Here is a 17,105-nt window from a genome sequence, read left to right as displayed (position 1 = left end):
CCATGAATACAGTCAGCCTTGACATTAGGGGAAGGGTTATAACTGTAAGACAATTTTGAGACCAGGCTTTCTGTGGGTGTGAGACAGCCAAAAATAACAGCCTTTAATCAGTATCATGTAAATGGAGTTGCACAAAGAGGGAGCACCGGTAACATGGAGATGGATTTGGTGACTCACAGGGAGCCTCCCAGCCCGGTGTACTTCCCAGCTGTGTGATCCCATTGGAGGCAAGAGTTGGTGATAGAGAGTAATGCTGGAGGGTGTGCTGGGAAAGTGGGCAATGAAAGTAATTTGGACTGGCAGGGAGTGGGGAGCTGAAGTTCATCTTACTCCAAAGCACCAGAAAGGTATCAAAGACTGTGACTGCCCAAACACCTTGAGGAAATGAAATTTCCACAAGGACAAAGTTGCAGGAGTAAAAATCAATCATGAGAGGGGAGGACACAGGACAGGAAGCAGCCTGCAGTTTGACAACAGAGAGCAATGAGAGCTGCTGGCAACTGGAGAAAGTTCAGTGCTAATGAACAGAAGGTCTGGCACTCGAGAGAGCAATTAAACAGCCTGTGGACAGCAGAAAGGGTTGTGTAGCAGAGACACACTCCAGGTGATTGAGTTTATTACCAGGAGCATCCTTGCTGAAAACCCCACGCTGCAATGGTGGTGTGAAGAAAACAACACATTTCTCCTCTGGAATGGTACTTTTGCTGTTTCTGCCTGAGGTTCCCTTGTCCAGGGTAAGGCTGAGGGTGGAAAGAACAGTGCCAGGGCGCCAGAGGTTCAGCAGCACTGGCATGCAGGGACAAAGCTGTGCCAGCCACAGCTCCTACAGCAGCCATGGGGTGTTTTAGTGATCAGTTGGGTGGCACAAAGCCACTTTTTCTTGCCTTGTGATTTCAGTAAGGTGGTGTGGGAACGGGGCCATTTGACTGTCTGTGTGGTATGAAAAAAATAATTGTCTTAGGGAAGTATTAGGAGAAAGGACCTGTGTAAAGAGGACACACAAAAAGAGCCACTTCTTTGCTCTGACTATCATCTCTCTTGTCTGCATATGAGAGTGGTGCAGTTTATACACTCACGGAAAAAGCACATGCAATTTATTCAGCCCACCTCTGAGACATGACGGGGAGGGAAATAGGGGAGAGCACTTGCCTCAAACTAGATGGAAAACTATATGATACACAGCAACTGCAAGGACATTGCTTTTCAGAGCATTCACAACAGGGACAGGCCAGCCCCTGTGACAGGGACTCCCTTGCACAAAGGAATGTGCTGAGTGGCCAGCTAAGGGAACACAATGGATTTTCTGAGAGGTCTCTGCCTCAGGTCTCTTGGTGTGCCTCTGGCTTGCATGCACAAAGCATGAGGGCATCAAGATCTCCCCCAAGGCATTGGATCCAGCTGGTTTAGTGATTACTCTTCCACAGATTCTGGTGGGTTTGTGTTGTTTTGGGTTTTTTTTCGACAGGGTTGTGTTTATAATTCCCTGTCTTGGTTATGTGAGAGAGAGAGGGCTGCAGCTTCCACCCAGGCTCCGAGCTTATCTCTGCCAGCAGCTGGTGGCACAGCCTTGTGTGATCCTTGAGAGTTGCCTCGCGATCTCCTGAGCTGTGGTGGCTTCATCCTGTCAGAGCGAAGGGCTGGATTTGGAGGGGTACAGAGGAGGGCCATCATTCAGGGAGACACCTTTTCTTGCTGGTTGTGGAGGGTCAAGGCTGAGTTCCTGTACCAATGCTGAATTTAATTGGGAACCACTGTGGGGACAGTATGTTGGGCTGAAATCCTGCCAGGCTGCTGGCAGAGTCTCCCTGTAACATTGTGATGGGGCTGAGCTGCACGCTGAGACTATGAAAAAGCTTCCCTTCAGTGTTTGGGGTTGGGAATTTGGTTTGGCTTGTGCTAGGGCTGGGCAGGGGAGATGGATGCATGCAGATGTGTGTATTGCAGCCACCCAAAGTGCCTGTGCCACTGACTGCTTTGGTGTTGCACAAATCCTGAATTTTCTGCCCAAGACCTCAAGTGCTCTTTGGGTTCCCTCCCTATAGCACACGTTTCCCAGCTGTGGGCAGTGGTGCTTCACGTGCTTTTACTGTGACAAGCTTTGGGAGCCATGAGGACACAACAGATGAGAAACACATGTTTTTATTGAGCAAGTTTGCGTGCTGATAGCATCGTGGCCTCTACACTTTGCACCACGTCTCCTTAAGGCAGTTGTATCTCTCAGGGAAAGCAAGAAAGCTGCCATGGTTTCTGCTGGGCTAGCTGGGGGCCTGAGGGGGTCACAGCTGGTCCCAAAGCCAGAGGCGTTTGTGCTGGGATCTTGCAGCATACCTGGCAAGCTGGGGTTGCAGCCCTCTCTCTGGGCTTGGAGGCAGCTGCTCCTCCCTGGTAGTGCAGCTGCAGCTGCTTCGAGGAAAGCTTTCGAGCCAGGAATGCGTAAGGATGCCGGCATCTGTGTGCACTCACAGCCTTTCATCTCTGAAATGCGGCCCAGCCAGGCCACAGGGCAGAAAGCAAAACGTCCTGGGAAGGGCTCAGGAAGTATTAGAGAATAGTTCATGCTGCTGGAGGTGGTTCAAGCAGTGATCCCTCTTCTAGAAACGCAGGGTGCAGCAGGCGTGGAGAGCCTCAGGATCAGCAGGGCTCTCCTTCTAGCCCAGGGCATTACTGAAGCTTGTAGCAAGTCCTTGATGCCTCATCACTGTCTCCAGAGTGGGGAGAAAAGTGAGATGGGCAAGCAGTCAAGAGACACAAGATTGTTCTCATCAGATGTGGCTGGCACTGGTTGCTTGCCCTTTCTGGTTTGGGACCAGATAGGCTAGTGGAGTTCAAAAGCCCTGTGTTTAAGTGGCTGCAGTGATGTACTCGGGTCCTTTTTGTCTCTGCAAGTTGAGCCACTTCTGGGTGTGTGTAGAGTGTGTGATGGCAGCGTCTCTTGAAATTACCCATCAGGGGAGGAGAGCTGGGAAGACCCAGGCACCTGCTCTCCAGCTGGAGATAGTGCTGTGTTGTCTCTGCTTCTCCAGGCAAGCCTGCTTATCTCTGTAGTGCACCTATCAGCCTCCCATTTAAGTTCCTGCATGCAAACCTCCCCATGCCCATTAGCCTGCCCAGCCGGCTTTGGGTGGTGCCGGCAGGACCACGATCTGCTCTGCTGGCAGCTGCAGCACTCATTGTGTGTCTCCGGAGGCAGGCACGAGGGTCTGAAGGACGGGAAGCAATGAAACAGGACCAAGTGTTTGAAAGGGACCAGAGCAGAGCAGGAACGGTGTTTTCAGCCTTGGTACAGTTCAGAGGGAGCTGCCTCATTAAATCACTGATTTTCTGGAATGACTCAGAGGAAGGGATGCCTTCCCTGAAGCAGCATCTCTCTGGGTTCTCATAACCACCAAACGGAGATGTGGCTTGATTTTTCTGTTTGTTTGTTTTTGAAAGTCAAGCCATGGGAGTCAGTATCCAAAGTCTTCCCAACTAGACAGGAAAAAATTCCATGGTTGCAGAGAGAGGGGGAGAGAGATGTCTGCAACAGTTCTTTATTTCCAGACACAGTCACAAAGAGCCAGATGGAAGGAGATGAAAGAATTAGAAGAATAGGTTGCTTTAGACACCAAATAACAATGTCATAGGAATAAAGCCATTGGAATAACTTAATGGTTTTGTTTTTTTAAATTTCCTAGCTGAACCAGAGAGTCAGCCCAAAAACTGCATTTTAGGTCAATTGAATTTCATGTTTTATTTCCAACAGAAAAAAAATAACTGGGCAAAGTAAGTTGCTAAGCTTACCAAAACATGTTTTTATTTTGCTTTCTTTGACCTTTAAGCTTACATACATAACCTCATGAAATATATTTAAAAATAAGAAAGGGGAAACAGTTCACTTCATCTTAGAAATCATTTTGGAATCAAAGCTGTTCCCTGAACTAGGCACAAATTTCCAAATAGTTTTGGTCTACCTCAAATAGCATTTTCTAGTGAATTAGATCTCTGTCTGAAAAATGTTACCCAGTCTTATTTAGGAGTTATAGGAAATCAATGGTCACTTCTCTTGTTTCTTAATCAGAGTATTGCCTTTGGGCTGCAAATGCTGGCAAGTCTGTGCTGTCAGCTGTGGGGACATAAGGAAAGTTCTGCTCTGGGAGAAGTGGTGGTGACTGAGACTATATGTGTGGGTACAGGGTGTGCCATTTCTAATGAGCACAGCAGAGGTTATTTGCTTCATTTCCCTCTTTGTTTTATATACTGCTCCACTGCTGGGAGGGCCATTGTGGTTGTGACAGGTGTATCTTCCAAGCAACACATCATAAGTTAGCAGGTCAGGGGGCACTGGGGGAAATACTGTCCAGCTTCCTCACTGACAGTCCACACAACATAGTTATCTCTTGTTCCCCTGCTGTTTAGGCTGCATTAAATCAGAAGCGAGGTGGGGGACCCACGAGGACACACCAGTGTAAGCACAAGCAGCTTGTCTAAGAAAAAGCCTCTGTGTTTGACCAATCTTCTCATGTGACATCAGGTCCAGCAGAAGCTGCAGAGGCAAAGGGGCCACTGTTGGCTGTGGTGCTGGTAGCCTGGAGAGGCACCCATCCTTGGGCCATCCATGGGAAGGCTGGAAACCTTTTAGGAGTGTTTTTCTGTCCTTCCAACTGTGACAGTTTTCATAGTGACTGTATTTTATGGCCTATTTCATAGTGATGCTGACAGTTTTCTCCTGGCCTTCTTTCCTTATCAGAGCTTCCTCCTGGCTGTCTCAGTGGAGAGGTCAGTCGTTAAGTGCAAGTCAGAGGGACTTACAGATCTTTCCCTGCCACAGAGGGAAGTCTCTTGAGGATAGGCATCAAAAGGTGTTAGCACTTCATGGGGATGGTTTCCAGTGCTGGTGACTTGGCTGGAGGCTTTCTGAAGGATAATAAGGACAGCAGGAGTTGAAAAGAATGTGCTGGTCGTATCTTGGGTCACAGTTCCCTTTGTGCTGGGTCCCACACGGAACAACATTGCTACTCCCTGATCTCAGTGTGGGGCTCTGGGGTGCCTGCCCTTGCAGTTTAATAGGATTTGCTTGTTGCTGATGTGATGTTTCTGAGAGCAGTGAACACATGCATGTCTCTCCCTGTGTACCTCTGCAGCCTTCCCAACGTCCCAGCTGCAGCAAGGATTTTCACTTAGCTTTTGCAGTGGAGTTTTTTCTCTCCTCTTTCCAATACTAATCAGTAGGTGCACACACCTGTCAGTTGTCAGGTCATCTCCTGCAATCCTAGTTTGCATTTTGCAGTATGATAGAGCTTTGGCAGACTTGCCTTCAGCTCCCTCTGGCTACAGGGACACAGTTTAACGTTGGATGGAGCCGTGCCTTTTTGGCAGATGTATCACTGATGAGCAGACTCCAGGTTACTTCTGCAGCCTACTCAAACCTTTCCTCTCTTGCAAATTTGCCTTCACTTCTATTTTCAGGTGTTCCTGTTAGTCTGATAACCATTCTCAGCTATATGATTTCAGGAAGGGGATGTACGCTCCCTCAATACCACAGACCAAGAAAAGTTGTCTACACAAAATAATGTCTAATAATGAGGGGTTTTCTGAGCCTTCCTCACTGTTCTCACTGTGTAAAGGGGATTTCATGACTGCATGAAGTAGAGAAGCTTCAAAGGAGGGAAATGTCTGTGACAGAGCACTGTCCTGTGGGGATTCACTCTTCCAGAGCTGCCTCCAGCAGAGCCATTGGGTGGAGCAGACCCGAAGCTGCTCTGCATTAACAAGGAGCTGAGCAAATCCTTCAGCAAGGCTAGAAAATGGGAAGTGCAGAACTGGCGTATGTCCAGCTCTGTTCTCACTCTCCCACACTGAGGCTGACTCAGTGTTTCCCCCCAATCACATAGTGATTTCTATTGGTTTTTTTGCAATGTGCTGTGGTAGAAGGTGAGTAAAGAAGGACTAAGGGACAGAACTGGGAAGAGGGATCATAAAATCCATTGCAGTTGAATTCCTATCCCAGTGAGGGGAACAAAACCACTGAGGACTCTTGCACAAGAAGCTGGAGGCTGCCGGTAAACCTCAGCATTTCCTGCAATCTGCATTCCTCCTGTGCATCCAGTTACTGGAAGGGATGTGGATATGCCATAGGGTTGTAAATCCTAACTTGCCTCCCACTGCTTAGCTCACTCTTTCCTTCTCTCTGTTGGAGCCAGGTGATGGCAGAGAAATGTGCCAGATTTGGATTCCATTCAGAAATAAATCATCCCTGGTCAGAAAAAAGAGGCAACAAAACTTATTGGTAGGACCAGTAAAATCTGCAGGACTTCAGAGTGTGGGAAATTAGGGGAATGAAGGATGAAAAAAGAGGGACTGCCATGAGACAGAAAGAGCTGTGGGTCAACACAGATTTAGGGGCTGAAAAGGGAACATTTGAGGTTGTATATGGCACAAACTGCCTCAGATTGGGTAATGGGTGTGGGGGCAGGCAGCTGTGTGAGGGCACCTCAGAACAGGGCAGATGAAGGAAGGAACCCTTTGGTGAAATGCCTTCTGACAGGGAAACCTCCCTTTCACAGCTGAGCCTGGGTGTGCTTAGAGAGAGAGAGGTGATGGCATCTATGTTTAATTGCTAGCAATAGTTTGTGGTGCACAGCTCTTCTGTGATGTGGAGGCCCTGAGGGTGAATCCTCCTCCTTCATCCTCCTGTTGTCATGGGCTTCCTCTGAGCACTCTTAAGTGCTGTGACTTGTCTCATGCACTACCCACATACAGAACATCACCCTTCTGTTGGAATTCGGGAGTCCATGCTGGTCTTGTTCTTATTTTTGTTTTAAACAAAATAGGATGGAGAATTGTGATTCCTAGGAGCTCAGGATCTGGGAAGAAGAATGATGCCTCAGTGAGGAGTATGACTTGTGTATCACACAGTGAAGTGGTCCTGGCCCCAGACCAGAGAGCAGAGGGAGCTGAGCTGCTGTCTACTGGTCATTCTTGAGCAAGTCATGTCCTTGGGCCTTTCTTTTCCAGTCTTATCACATGAGAGGATGATACAAATCTCATCCCTAAGGCCCTGTGGGACTAACTTCAGTTAGGATCTTTCATGTGCTCTGAGATGCTTCCCTATGTGTGAGGCTTATTTTTCTATCCAAATACAAAGTGATTTACTTGATTCCTCCCTTTAAGAACCGTGGTTCAGCAGAGCATCATGTCCTCTTCCCCTCTGGGACTGATTCTGCCCTCCTTACAGCTGAAGCCTCTTCAGCTGGTTTGGTATGCATCAATCAGTCAGTCTCTGAACTGCTGCCTCCATGCCTTGCTGGGAGCCAGCAGTAGCAAGAAAGATCCCAGTGGTTGCGGAAGAGCTGGCAATTTCACCACATGATGAGCAGAAGGGAATCAAGCTCCTTCTTCCAGAGGTGCTGTAGGGATAGGTGGAGGGAGTAGTGCTGAGAGACAGTGCAGCTTTGGGCCATGACACTTTGGAAGCTGTGAGTATAAGGAGTGTTTTTTCCTGAGCAGCAGTGAGGCTGCAGGAGTGAGAGTGCTGCCAGATGCAAGCTCCCTTCCTTCTAGCAGCCATTTTCCAGACTTGTTTGCAGGAGAGATTTCCTCTTCCCCAGACTCTCATGTCATTGTTCCCCTAATGGGGCCTCACCGGTCATTGCCTTGTGGTGGAAAATATGAGGTTGTGGGGGCCAGAGCACAGACATTCCTTCCAGCTTAAAAGGGAAAACAGAATCCTTGCACAGTGGAGTCCCCGAGAGGTGTGCCTGGCTCCGTAACTGTTTTAGCAGCATCACGCTGTAAGAGACATCAGCTGTTTGGCAGATGCCTTTCTGCTTTTGATTAGGTTGTGGGGAGAAAACCCTCCTTCCCAATTCTTGCTTCCCTTTCTGTGCAGGCACCAACTTCTTCCTGCTCACTGTGGGACATGAGAAAGCCATGGCTGGCGTGTGAGGGCTGCTGTCCCTGTCAGAGGTCCAGGCCATGTCTCCAGAGGGGTCAGTGGGGAGGCAGAGCTCTGTATCCATCCTGCCAATGTCTGCAAGGCAATGCTGCCCAGGCAGTCTTTTTTAGTAGCAATACAAGCATCAGACATCTTCATTTGCCTGACACAGTCATGGACAAATTCCTACTAGCAGCTTTTCACAAGCCATGTTGTTTTTCCATGGCCTCACGTAGAGGTCACTGACCTGATGGGCCTTTATCACAGAGGTCAGTCAGAGCCTCAGACACTCTCCTGCTCAATGCTCATATAATGGACACATCTGATCCATGGATCGTGGATTGAGCAGCCAGCAAGTCAGGGAGGGTCTTGCACAAATGGGTGAGGTACGGGTTTGCAGAGAGGGAACCTCCTCTGAGCTCTGGGAGTTGCAGTTCCTTTCCTCTCTTGCCTTCTTTTCTCTGCGTCCAGATTTTCTGGGAACACGCCCTGATTCCCAGCATGTGCAGAGATGTAGGGTCTGGCTTGTCTCCCATTAGTGAAAGTGAGCTGCCATTAAATATTCATCTCACAAGCATTCAAAAGCCTCTAAGGGGTTGCACTTGGTGTGATGTTTTAAGAGAGCCAGTCCTAAATGTCAGTTGAGAATAGAAAGAGACACGGGCAAAGTGTTGGAAAGAGGGGTTGGCTGATGTCTAGGTGTGTGGATTGGTGGACTGGGGCACGTGCTCCTCCATGGCAGGCATCCCACAGGGAGTGCAGTAGCTCCTGACACTCTGTCCAGATCGCTGTTCACAGCCCTTGATTGAAGCTGGCTGAAATGCTCTAGTGATGGAAGCTCTGAGGGGGCAGAAGTGAGATGGGGTCTCTCCTCCAACACAAAGAAAATACTGTAGGGGAAGCACAAGGGTCAGTGGCAGGGAGACAGCAGGGAGCCTGGATTCATGGCAGGGGGCTGGAGTGAGGATCTGTCCTCAGGACTGCAAGCAACAGTGACGTTGAGTCTGTCAAGAGGAGAGGCTGAGCCAGAGAAGTGTTTTGTGGCGCTCTGCAAAGGAATTACTGCCTGGTTCCCTAAGGAAGCAAAGCTATGTCAGCAGGCTGTCTGTGTCTGCCTGCCTGTCTCTGGCCTCCAGCGAGTCTTGAATCTATGGGCCTGTTTCCGGCACAGCTGATAAAGCGGTGGAGGCCTCCGAGATAATGGGATCCAGCTGGTTCCCTGACTCTAGGTGACTGCCTTAATGAGAGGGGCCTGCGAAGACCTCCCCTGAGGAGGGAGTCCATGAGCTGCCCTGTAACGAGTTGACAGACAGGCCACGCAGAGAGAGCTGTTGGAAACTGGCCTTCATTAGTTCTGCCGCTTGCAGGATGGCTTTAGGATTTGGGGGAGGAGGAATCCTGCAGTTTAAATGGCACTGGACCCCTCTGTATCCAGCATGGACCTCATACCAACACCCTTCAAACAGGATATTGTTAGCATTGGGAACATGGTCAAATGCAGCTGGTCACAGTCCCTTGGGGAATCCAGCCCTGGTCAGGACTTTGCCTGACAAACATCTCTTCTTTTTTAACTAACTAGCTCGGGGATAGCCTGGCTTTGAGCCTTTCCAGCTGCCCGGCAATACCTTTGCTGGTATGAGCAGCAGGACATGGACCATGTGCTCCCCAGAGATGGGTGGGGAACTCCTCCAGCAGAGGAGGGAGGAGCTCCAGAGGGTGCCTACTTTGAGTCCAGATAACACCAGGCCAAAAGGAGTGTGCGAGAGATGACCCTGCACCAGTGTGTACAGCAACCTCTGGCAGCAGGTTTCCTTCCAGAGTAGAGTATGTATTATTCCACAGCCTATTGTACCATCCCAATAGTAATGATGTCCTGGGATTGTCCTGATGATGTCTTGTTTTATTGGAGAGCTGAACTGGGAATGGCATGAATCAATCCCCACCTGCTGAGCTTATCTCCATCTTATTTTTTGCTAAATGTAACTCAAGCCTTCCTTACTTCCTAAGGTAAGAATTTAAGATAACTTGTGTGGATTTTCTTCCAACCTGAGGCAGTAGCCCAAAGGAAGGAAAACTGTAATGGTCACCTTACCTGTTTATGGCAAACCCAGTGTCAGGGGTGCCTGCTTGTTTCACACTAATCTGCTCAGTTTGTGCTACTGCCAAATTTCTGCGCCATCACACCAGAGTGTTAGTGGGTCCAGGGAGCTGCCACAAGAATTGGGTCAGGTTTGCAGGGAGCAGTGAGTGCTTTGCTTGTTAATTGCAAACCAGAACAACGGGACAAATGTGCTGCCAGAGCCAGCTGCACAAATGACCAGAGGTGACAAGTTGGCTGCCCCTTGGTGCCCTCCAGTGAACATGGGACCTGCTCTCCCTGGAGCTCTGCAGGAGGACACTGCTGCCGAAAGAGATGTTCTGCCTAGAGAAACACTTGGGTAGTGGGATGAAATGCACAAGCCAAATGCTTTCTCAGTGCCATCACTGTACAGGAGTAGCTAAATTTTCCTGATTCCCCCCGAGCTGCTCTGCTGCCCAGCCCTCTCTTTTTGAGTGTTGCAGCACAATGTAGTGCTTCTCCCTCCTAGTTCCTAGAGAGGAGGGAGGTCTGGGAGTCAGGAGACAGCTTATCTCAGCTTTCTGCATTGTTGACCTACTGCCTTGTGTTTCCAAATTTTTTTGCACTCAGAAGCAAACATTGCCAAGACAACAGTTAGACAAGGCACTAGATTTCATGGCTGCATGTTAAGTTGGTTTAGAAATTGTGGAAGCTATGCAGTATATAGGTGGCACCTTGGCACATTCAGAGATCCCTTACATCCCTACTTGCATGTTAGTTGTGGCAGGGAACAGGCAAAAGGGATGTGGATGGGAAGATGTAGGGAGGACGGGCAGAAATACCTAGCTGCATGGCTTATTTCTGTCTGACTGCATGGAGGGGAGTCCATTGCAAATTGTACTGATTATATCTGAAAACTTGTACACATCTTTTGCTGCTGCCTTCCCTGAGACATGAGAATCTGTGCATGTCTTGCAATCCCAGACATCATTTTGGTGCCCTTTAGCTTTGCCTTATCTGAGTAATACTCAAGTTTGTATAATACATGGGATTGCCTCCCATAGGAGCTTTCAGTGCTCCAGCTTTAGAGCACTTTGATTTCCTTGCACGTCACGCAAGGCAAAACCGCAAGGCCTTGATTTTACAGCAAACAGCACAGAGCATTATGTGAGGGTCAAGTAATTTTATGGATTTCCAGGAAGTGATGCCAAATGAAGGAAAGACCTGCCCTCACTGCCGATAGCAGAAAAGGTTGTTACTTGTATCAACAGGAGCAGGACAGTGCGTAGTATTTCTCCAATGCAGTGTGGGCTGCTGAGAAAAAGACTTTTGAGGCCTCAAAGAGGAAATTTTGTATGGAAAGATATGCAGAAAACGAGGCAATATGAGGGGTTGTTGTGAAGCACATTAACTCCCCACGTAGTAGCAGGGCAATCTTCCTGCTTGTTTCCCAGAATGTGTGTAATGGCAGTAATCCCTACTGTTCTCTTTGGGCAGCAGGGCACTGTGGATGTGGAGCTGCTTGTACAGCTCTTCTCTGCAGGTGGAAGCTTGTTTTTCCTTACAGAGGTGTTTTGTCACTGAATTGTTCATGGTTTCAACTTTCACAGGCTGGTTGGGAAAGTCCCGATTCTCACCAAGGGACAGGAGACAGTCGTGGCTCAACAGGGGCCAGGGGAGGAGGCAACCAGGGGAGAGCTGCAGTGGGCAGTTCCCTTGCAAAGGCAAGGAGCTGCGATACCTCTTTCCTGTCATGTGTACAATTGCTCTTATCTCACTGCAGACACTGCGTTGTTTCCATGCAGTCCCACCAGTGCAGAGCAGGCTCAGCACCTCACAGGACCTTGGGATCCTGTGCACACCTGCACATGGCACCACGCTGGTGTGTTGAGACACACTCAGTCCTGCCCATCCAGGCGCAGACAGGGATGGAAATGCTCCGGACATCTGTGCTTACTCTGGGTTGGGGGTCTAACTCCTCGGCACCAGATGCTGCCAGAGATGAGAAACAGCCCTTTCCACTGCCTAATTTCCTAATTTTAGCTCTCCACCTTGAGGCCCTGCATTGCTGGTTGCCATGGTGATCCTTCACCACTGGCATTGCCTCTGGCTTTCTTGCCTGCGGGTGCCTTGGAAATGTCTTTTTCCTCCTTTCTCCTCAGGAGGCAACAGCTGAGGCAGAGGCATTGCATGTGACTCTCTGCACTGTCAGCTCAGGTCTTCTGCTTAGCGTTTGCCTGTTAACATGCAAGAACCTTCATCCAAGGGGTTACACTTCCCAGCCTTCCAAAACATTGTGCATTCCCATCCCCATTCAGTAGACAAGCTGGGCTATGCATCCATGACACTGCCCAGCTGCCCTGAACTTCTGGCTGTTGAGTTGTTGGGAACAGCTTTCTCCATTGTCTTTGCCAGAGAAGATGCCTGGGAATTTTGTGCCTCTGCAGGGTGAAGAGTCAGAATGCCCCTGTGCTGTGGCAGACATTCCAAAGGCACAGGCGCTCCTGCCCTGGCTTCATCCTGGCTGCTTTTACACCTTCCCACTTGCTCTCTGGGCAGCAGAGGGGTGCATAAAAGCATTGCCCCGAGAGAGAACTTGGGCACCTCACTCGAGGCAGAAGTGAGGAACTGTCTTGCCAAGGCTTGCAGTGGAAATGCCACCGTGCAGCAATTAATAACGACTCTCTGCCCTTTCCCTTCCGCCTGCCTGAGTGCGCTGTGGACTGGAACAGGAACACTTCCCAAGCACAGGATGACAGAAAAGGCAGTGGCAGCTCTCAGGAACAAAGCAGTGTAAAAGCTGTGATCCCAGACCCCAAATCCTGATATTAATTAATTTAAGGGCAATGATGTTGAAATACTGTGGAGGCTTTTTTTTAATTTAAAATATAAAAATTTTAAAATTTGCAGTTCATATTTTCAAGCTTTTACAAGGCAGGTGCAAGGATGAGCTATTTAATATTAAAATGGCAGCTGCCGTCCTCACTCACATAACTCCAGCAGGTGAAGCTTTATGAAAAGCAAACATGACAAGGTCCAAGGTAAGATCAGAGTATCTGTCACAAGAAACCAGTTTGGCTGGTAGCATCTGAGAGATCACCAGAGAATGGGGAGATTATAAAGCCTCATTCGCAGACCCCCACTGTACTCATCCAGTCATCCACCTCTGGCCCTGTTACACTCTCAGTTGTGCACAGGAGACTTCCACATTTGCTGGGAAGGGCTGCTAGAAGGAGCTCCCACCCTGCGGTATGCCTCAGTTGAGTTTGAGAAACCCTCTCCCAGAGTGAGAGGGCAGGTAGGCAGAACAGCTTGCGTCCTTTCTTCCTCTGGCTGAATCCTGAGGTGGAGAAAGCCATGCTGGAATGTGGCAATCAGCTCCAATCCCCTGCCAGCCTAGGGCAACTTAAGGCAATAAGAAGAAACCAGAAAATTGTATTGCTTTGATTAATAAGAAAAATCAGAGTAATGTGGCCTTCTAGCCTGGCAGGTGGCAGGATGTCTTCAGAAGCTGTTCTGGTGGTGTCAGCCTGCCAGCATCCCCAGCCCAGGTTGCAATGGAAGAGCTGTGGGATGGTTCCTGGGTTTTAGCACTACCAGGGAGGGAGCTGTGGATAGGCATATTGGAAAGCGGGTTTCAAAGAGAGTTCCCGTGGGGGGGGAGTCCTGCAACATGAGCTTGGGCACTGCAGATGCTTGTTGAGGCCGGCTGCATTGTAACAGTGCCTTAAGTCCCAGCCAGGAATGAAAAGCCAGGTTTGGCATTGGTGGGCATGGATGGGAGGTGGCTGTTGGTGGTCCTGCCTGTCCGTGGGAGAGGCAAAGTACTGCCATCTATTGCCAGACACCTGGATTACAGACCTCGCTGGGTGGCCATTCTAAGCCGTGACCAGCTGTTCTTTTCTGTCCTTGACTGCTTGAAGGGATTGACAAGTTGCTCAAAACCCCCTAAATGGATCAGCACTTTGGTAGCTACAGTGCATTTTAGATGTGTGAGTGCCCAAAGTCAGACTCCAGCCTTGGACAATTTGGGTTTTTCTTTGTGCATTTTGCAAAATGAGCTATACTTCCTTCCCTGCCCTGAGTTGCAGGAAGTTGCTTTGTGCAGTGAAGTACTCCCATTGTTCCATCCCACCCCAGAAGCGCCCAGCTCATTTACCCCAGCCCTCCGCTGGAAGGTGACTAGAGAGAGGTGGATGTAGCTCAGAAACAAAATGTGCAAGGAAATGAAAAGGCAGAGGGAGAAGGCTGTCTTCATGGGGAGAACAGGCCTGGGACATGGGGTACCTTTCTCAGCTAAGACTGGCATGTCCAAATACTGTATTTGACAGAATAAGGAGCAAAATAGGAACACCTGCAGAGAGTATGAAAGATGTTTGTCACTATGTGAACCTGGAGGGATTCCTGCAGTGTTTTGAAAAGACCTTCTTGGGTTTGATGAATTGTGCAGTAGGCCAGCAAACAAACTATTCTGAAGACCAGGGCAAGGTTATTCAGAAAATGATCTGGCTGTCTCTATGGGGTGTTCAGTAAAGACAGCAACTCTCTGTGAAATTGTGGTTTAAAGGCAAAACAAACAAAAAAATTAGGATAAAGAAGAAACAGGAGGAAAAAATGTGTTCAGCATTTCTCAATAATGCTTGCTCTTCTGACAAATTCTCTTCCTTTTTCATCACCTATTTTCAAAAATATGTGGTGGAAGTACAAAGATACCACAAATCAGCAGTGTGTCAGAATAAAACTCAAATGAGAAGGTGAAAAAACATTTTTGTATTAGATGGAAGAAACACAGCAGATGTGATTGGCTTATCTCACTGATTATTTTTCATTCCTCAATCTTCTTTCTGATCCAAAACTGTTGCAGAAGCCAGTTGGCTGGCATAAATCAGATATTCAACATACAGGTGGAAAATGTTAGATGAAATGGGCCACAAAGGAAATTAATGACAAAGCAGGGAATTAAGCCAGGTTCTTCAAAGTCTGAACTCCTGGAACTACCTTCTCTTTTAAAAGTCTATCTAAAAAGGCATTAAATGGATAAAAATAAGTGGTAGTTGTATCAAAAATATTACTAAACTATGGAAATATTCCATGCTAGATGTCACCAGTCTAGGAATGCTGTGGGACTCCAAGAAAAAAAAAAAAAAAAAAAGAAAGAAAATATTTGACAGTTATGTGAACAACAATACTTGTGATGACTTTGGCTAGGAGGAAACGGTAAAGCATATAAATTGTGCTGCAGGGCATAAGTCAACTGCAGGCTGTCAGGAACCAGGAAGGAATTTTCATTATGGGAGGATTACTGGATAATTATCTCATCCATGACAGTGTTCTTCCTTTAAAGTGTTTATTCTTGACCAGTGAAAGCAAGATTATTATCACTCTTTTGTGACAAGGACATTATCTGGTGCCTGATGGCAATTTCTTCTGCCTGTTTGTATTGTACCTTTCTCAAGGGATATGTTCACCTTCTTCCTAAGCGTCTCAAGCAAAGACATTTCCGCTCCCTACCCTCCATGAAAAGAAATATTAAAGACAGCAGTCCTTGACATGAGCAAATTATTCTTGCCATTCTTGCTAGACTTCCTCTTGCTCATGTTTGCTCCAATTCTCCCAGGTGATTTTCCAGGAATGACCTGAAGGAAACCTTGTATTCTTGGGACTGTAGCCCTTGTTCTTGTGTCTGCTCCTTCTTATTGTCTGAGCCGTCCATCTATTGAAGTCACGTCTCTCTCGTTCTCTCATCCCCACTTTAACCATGATACCAGTTAAATGTGGTTTGGTTTTTTTTAACTGTATTGTTACTCTTCTGGGTAATGATGTATTTTGTGTCTCTGACTTTGTATCTTGCAGGAAGAGCCAAGAAGCAAATCTAAGATCTGTGCCAATGTTTTCTGTGGAGCTGGGCGTGAGTGTGCAGTGACAGAGAAGGGAGAGCCAACCTGCCTGTGCATTGAGGTATGGGAGCAGCACAGGTTCTGTGTCTGGGGCAGGTGTCACCACCATCAACCCCCCACAAATGGGTTTCTGTCGCTGGAAGGATCCTGTGATGGAATAAGGCTATGGCTGTTTTGAAGCAGCTGCAAATTCACGGTGCCTCTTCAAACAGCAGGACTGTTTCCAGTGTTGTGTGGGGGAAGAGCCCTGTAGGGTAGATATAGTCTGGGACTCGCAGCTGTGCTGCTTGCAGGACTGCCTAGGGTCTTTACACGCACAGGAGACTAAAGGTCTTTTGTTGGGAAAGCCCAGTGGGGTATGGATATGCAGCTGGCTTTGAAGGGCACTCTAGGGAGTGGACTGTGAGCTCCAAGACAGTCTGCCCTCAGTGGCATCTTGTTTGAGGAAGTTACAAGCACCCTACCAAAAATCAGCTTTTGTAAGATGGAAATAATTGTGGGAGAGTGCTGTAAGGATGAATAGCTTTATGCAGCAGGGAGTCCGATGATTAGAAGAGTCTTTCCCAGGTGTAGAGACACAGTGTCTCCCTACTCCGCTCTGCCCCATGCCTTCAAAACATTTCTGCGTGGCTCCTGGTAATGACCATGTGGCTCTGGCGTGACCAGCCTGGGCACTGGAGAGTGAAATGCTCCATTAGAAAGAAGAGAGTCTGTCACTCTGGGTAGGCTTAGCCGGACCAAAAGGGACAGAAGAAAGAAGCTCATAGCCTGAACAGTGGCACTGGTGAACTCTCTTTGCTGCAGCTGTGCTCTTTGTTCATGGCTGCTGGCTTGTTCTGCCATTTGGTTGCAGAAGGGTGGAGCAGAGTCTACAGAGAGATGCCATGGAGCCAAGCAAGTGCAGCTGCATAGACCAGAGGCACAGAAACACCTCTGGGCAGGCATGGCCATGGCACATGGAACAGCGGTTGCAGAATTATACTCCATATTTATGCTGAGCACTGATTTCTCTGCAGGGGTCTGCTTTCAGAAAGACTTCTGTCATGCTGGTGGTAATGGAAACTGGGATGAAGTGAGGCCTTTGAACTCACACCCACAGATTTCCCTGTGTGGGTTTTTTCTGGGGTAATGATGGGTGAATTAGCCTGTTCCAAACACAGAGGACTACACCAAGGACTTCTCGTGAGCTGGGCTGATGGTTGGACTCACCTGCCTTCCTCTGGCTGTCCCAAGGAGG

The 17,105-nt window shown here is 48.3% G+C and overlaps 1 protein-coding gene across 3 annotated transcripts in view; it reads left to right on the top strand.

Annotated features, from left to right (window-relative positions):
* FSTL1 (follistatin like 1) overlaps positions 1–17,105 on the top strand; it is a 52,302-nt gene that overhangs the window by 21,924 nt on the left and 13,273 nt on the right. For all 3 annotated transcript variants that reach the window (XM_066175307.1, XM_066175306.1, XM_066175308.1), the window contains one exon: positions 15,825–15,929. In XM_066175307.1, coding sequence (XP_066031404.1) covers positions 15,825–15,929 — 105 coding nt within the window. The remainder of the gene's footprint in view (positions 1–15,824; positions 15,930–17,105) is intronic.

Source organism: Chamaea fasciata, unplaced genomic scaffold (genome assembly GCF_029207755.1).
Source record: "Chamaea fasciata isolate MVZ Bird 193981 ecotype frontalis unplaced genomic scaffold, bChaFas1.0.hap1 SCAF_2, whole genome shotgun sequence".
In the NCBI taxonomy this organism is placed as follows: domain Eukaryota; kingdom Metazoa; phylum Chordata; class Aves; order Passeriformes; family Sylviidae; genus Chamaea; species Chamaea fasciata.
The sequence above is the reverse complement of the archived record's forward strand: the minus strand, read 5'-3'. Positions and strand labels throughout refer to the sequence as shown.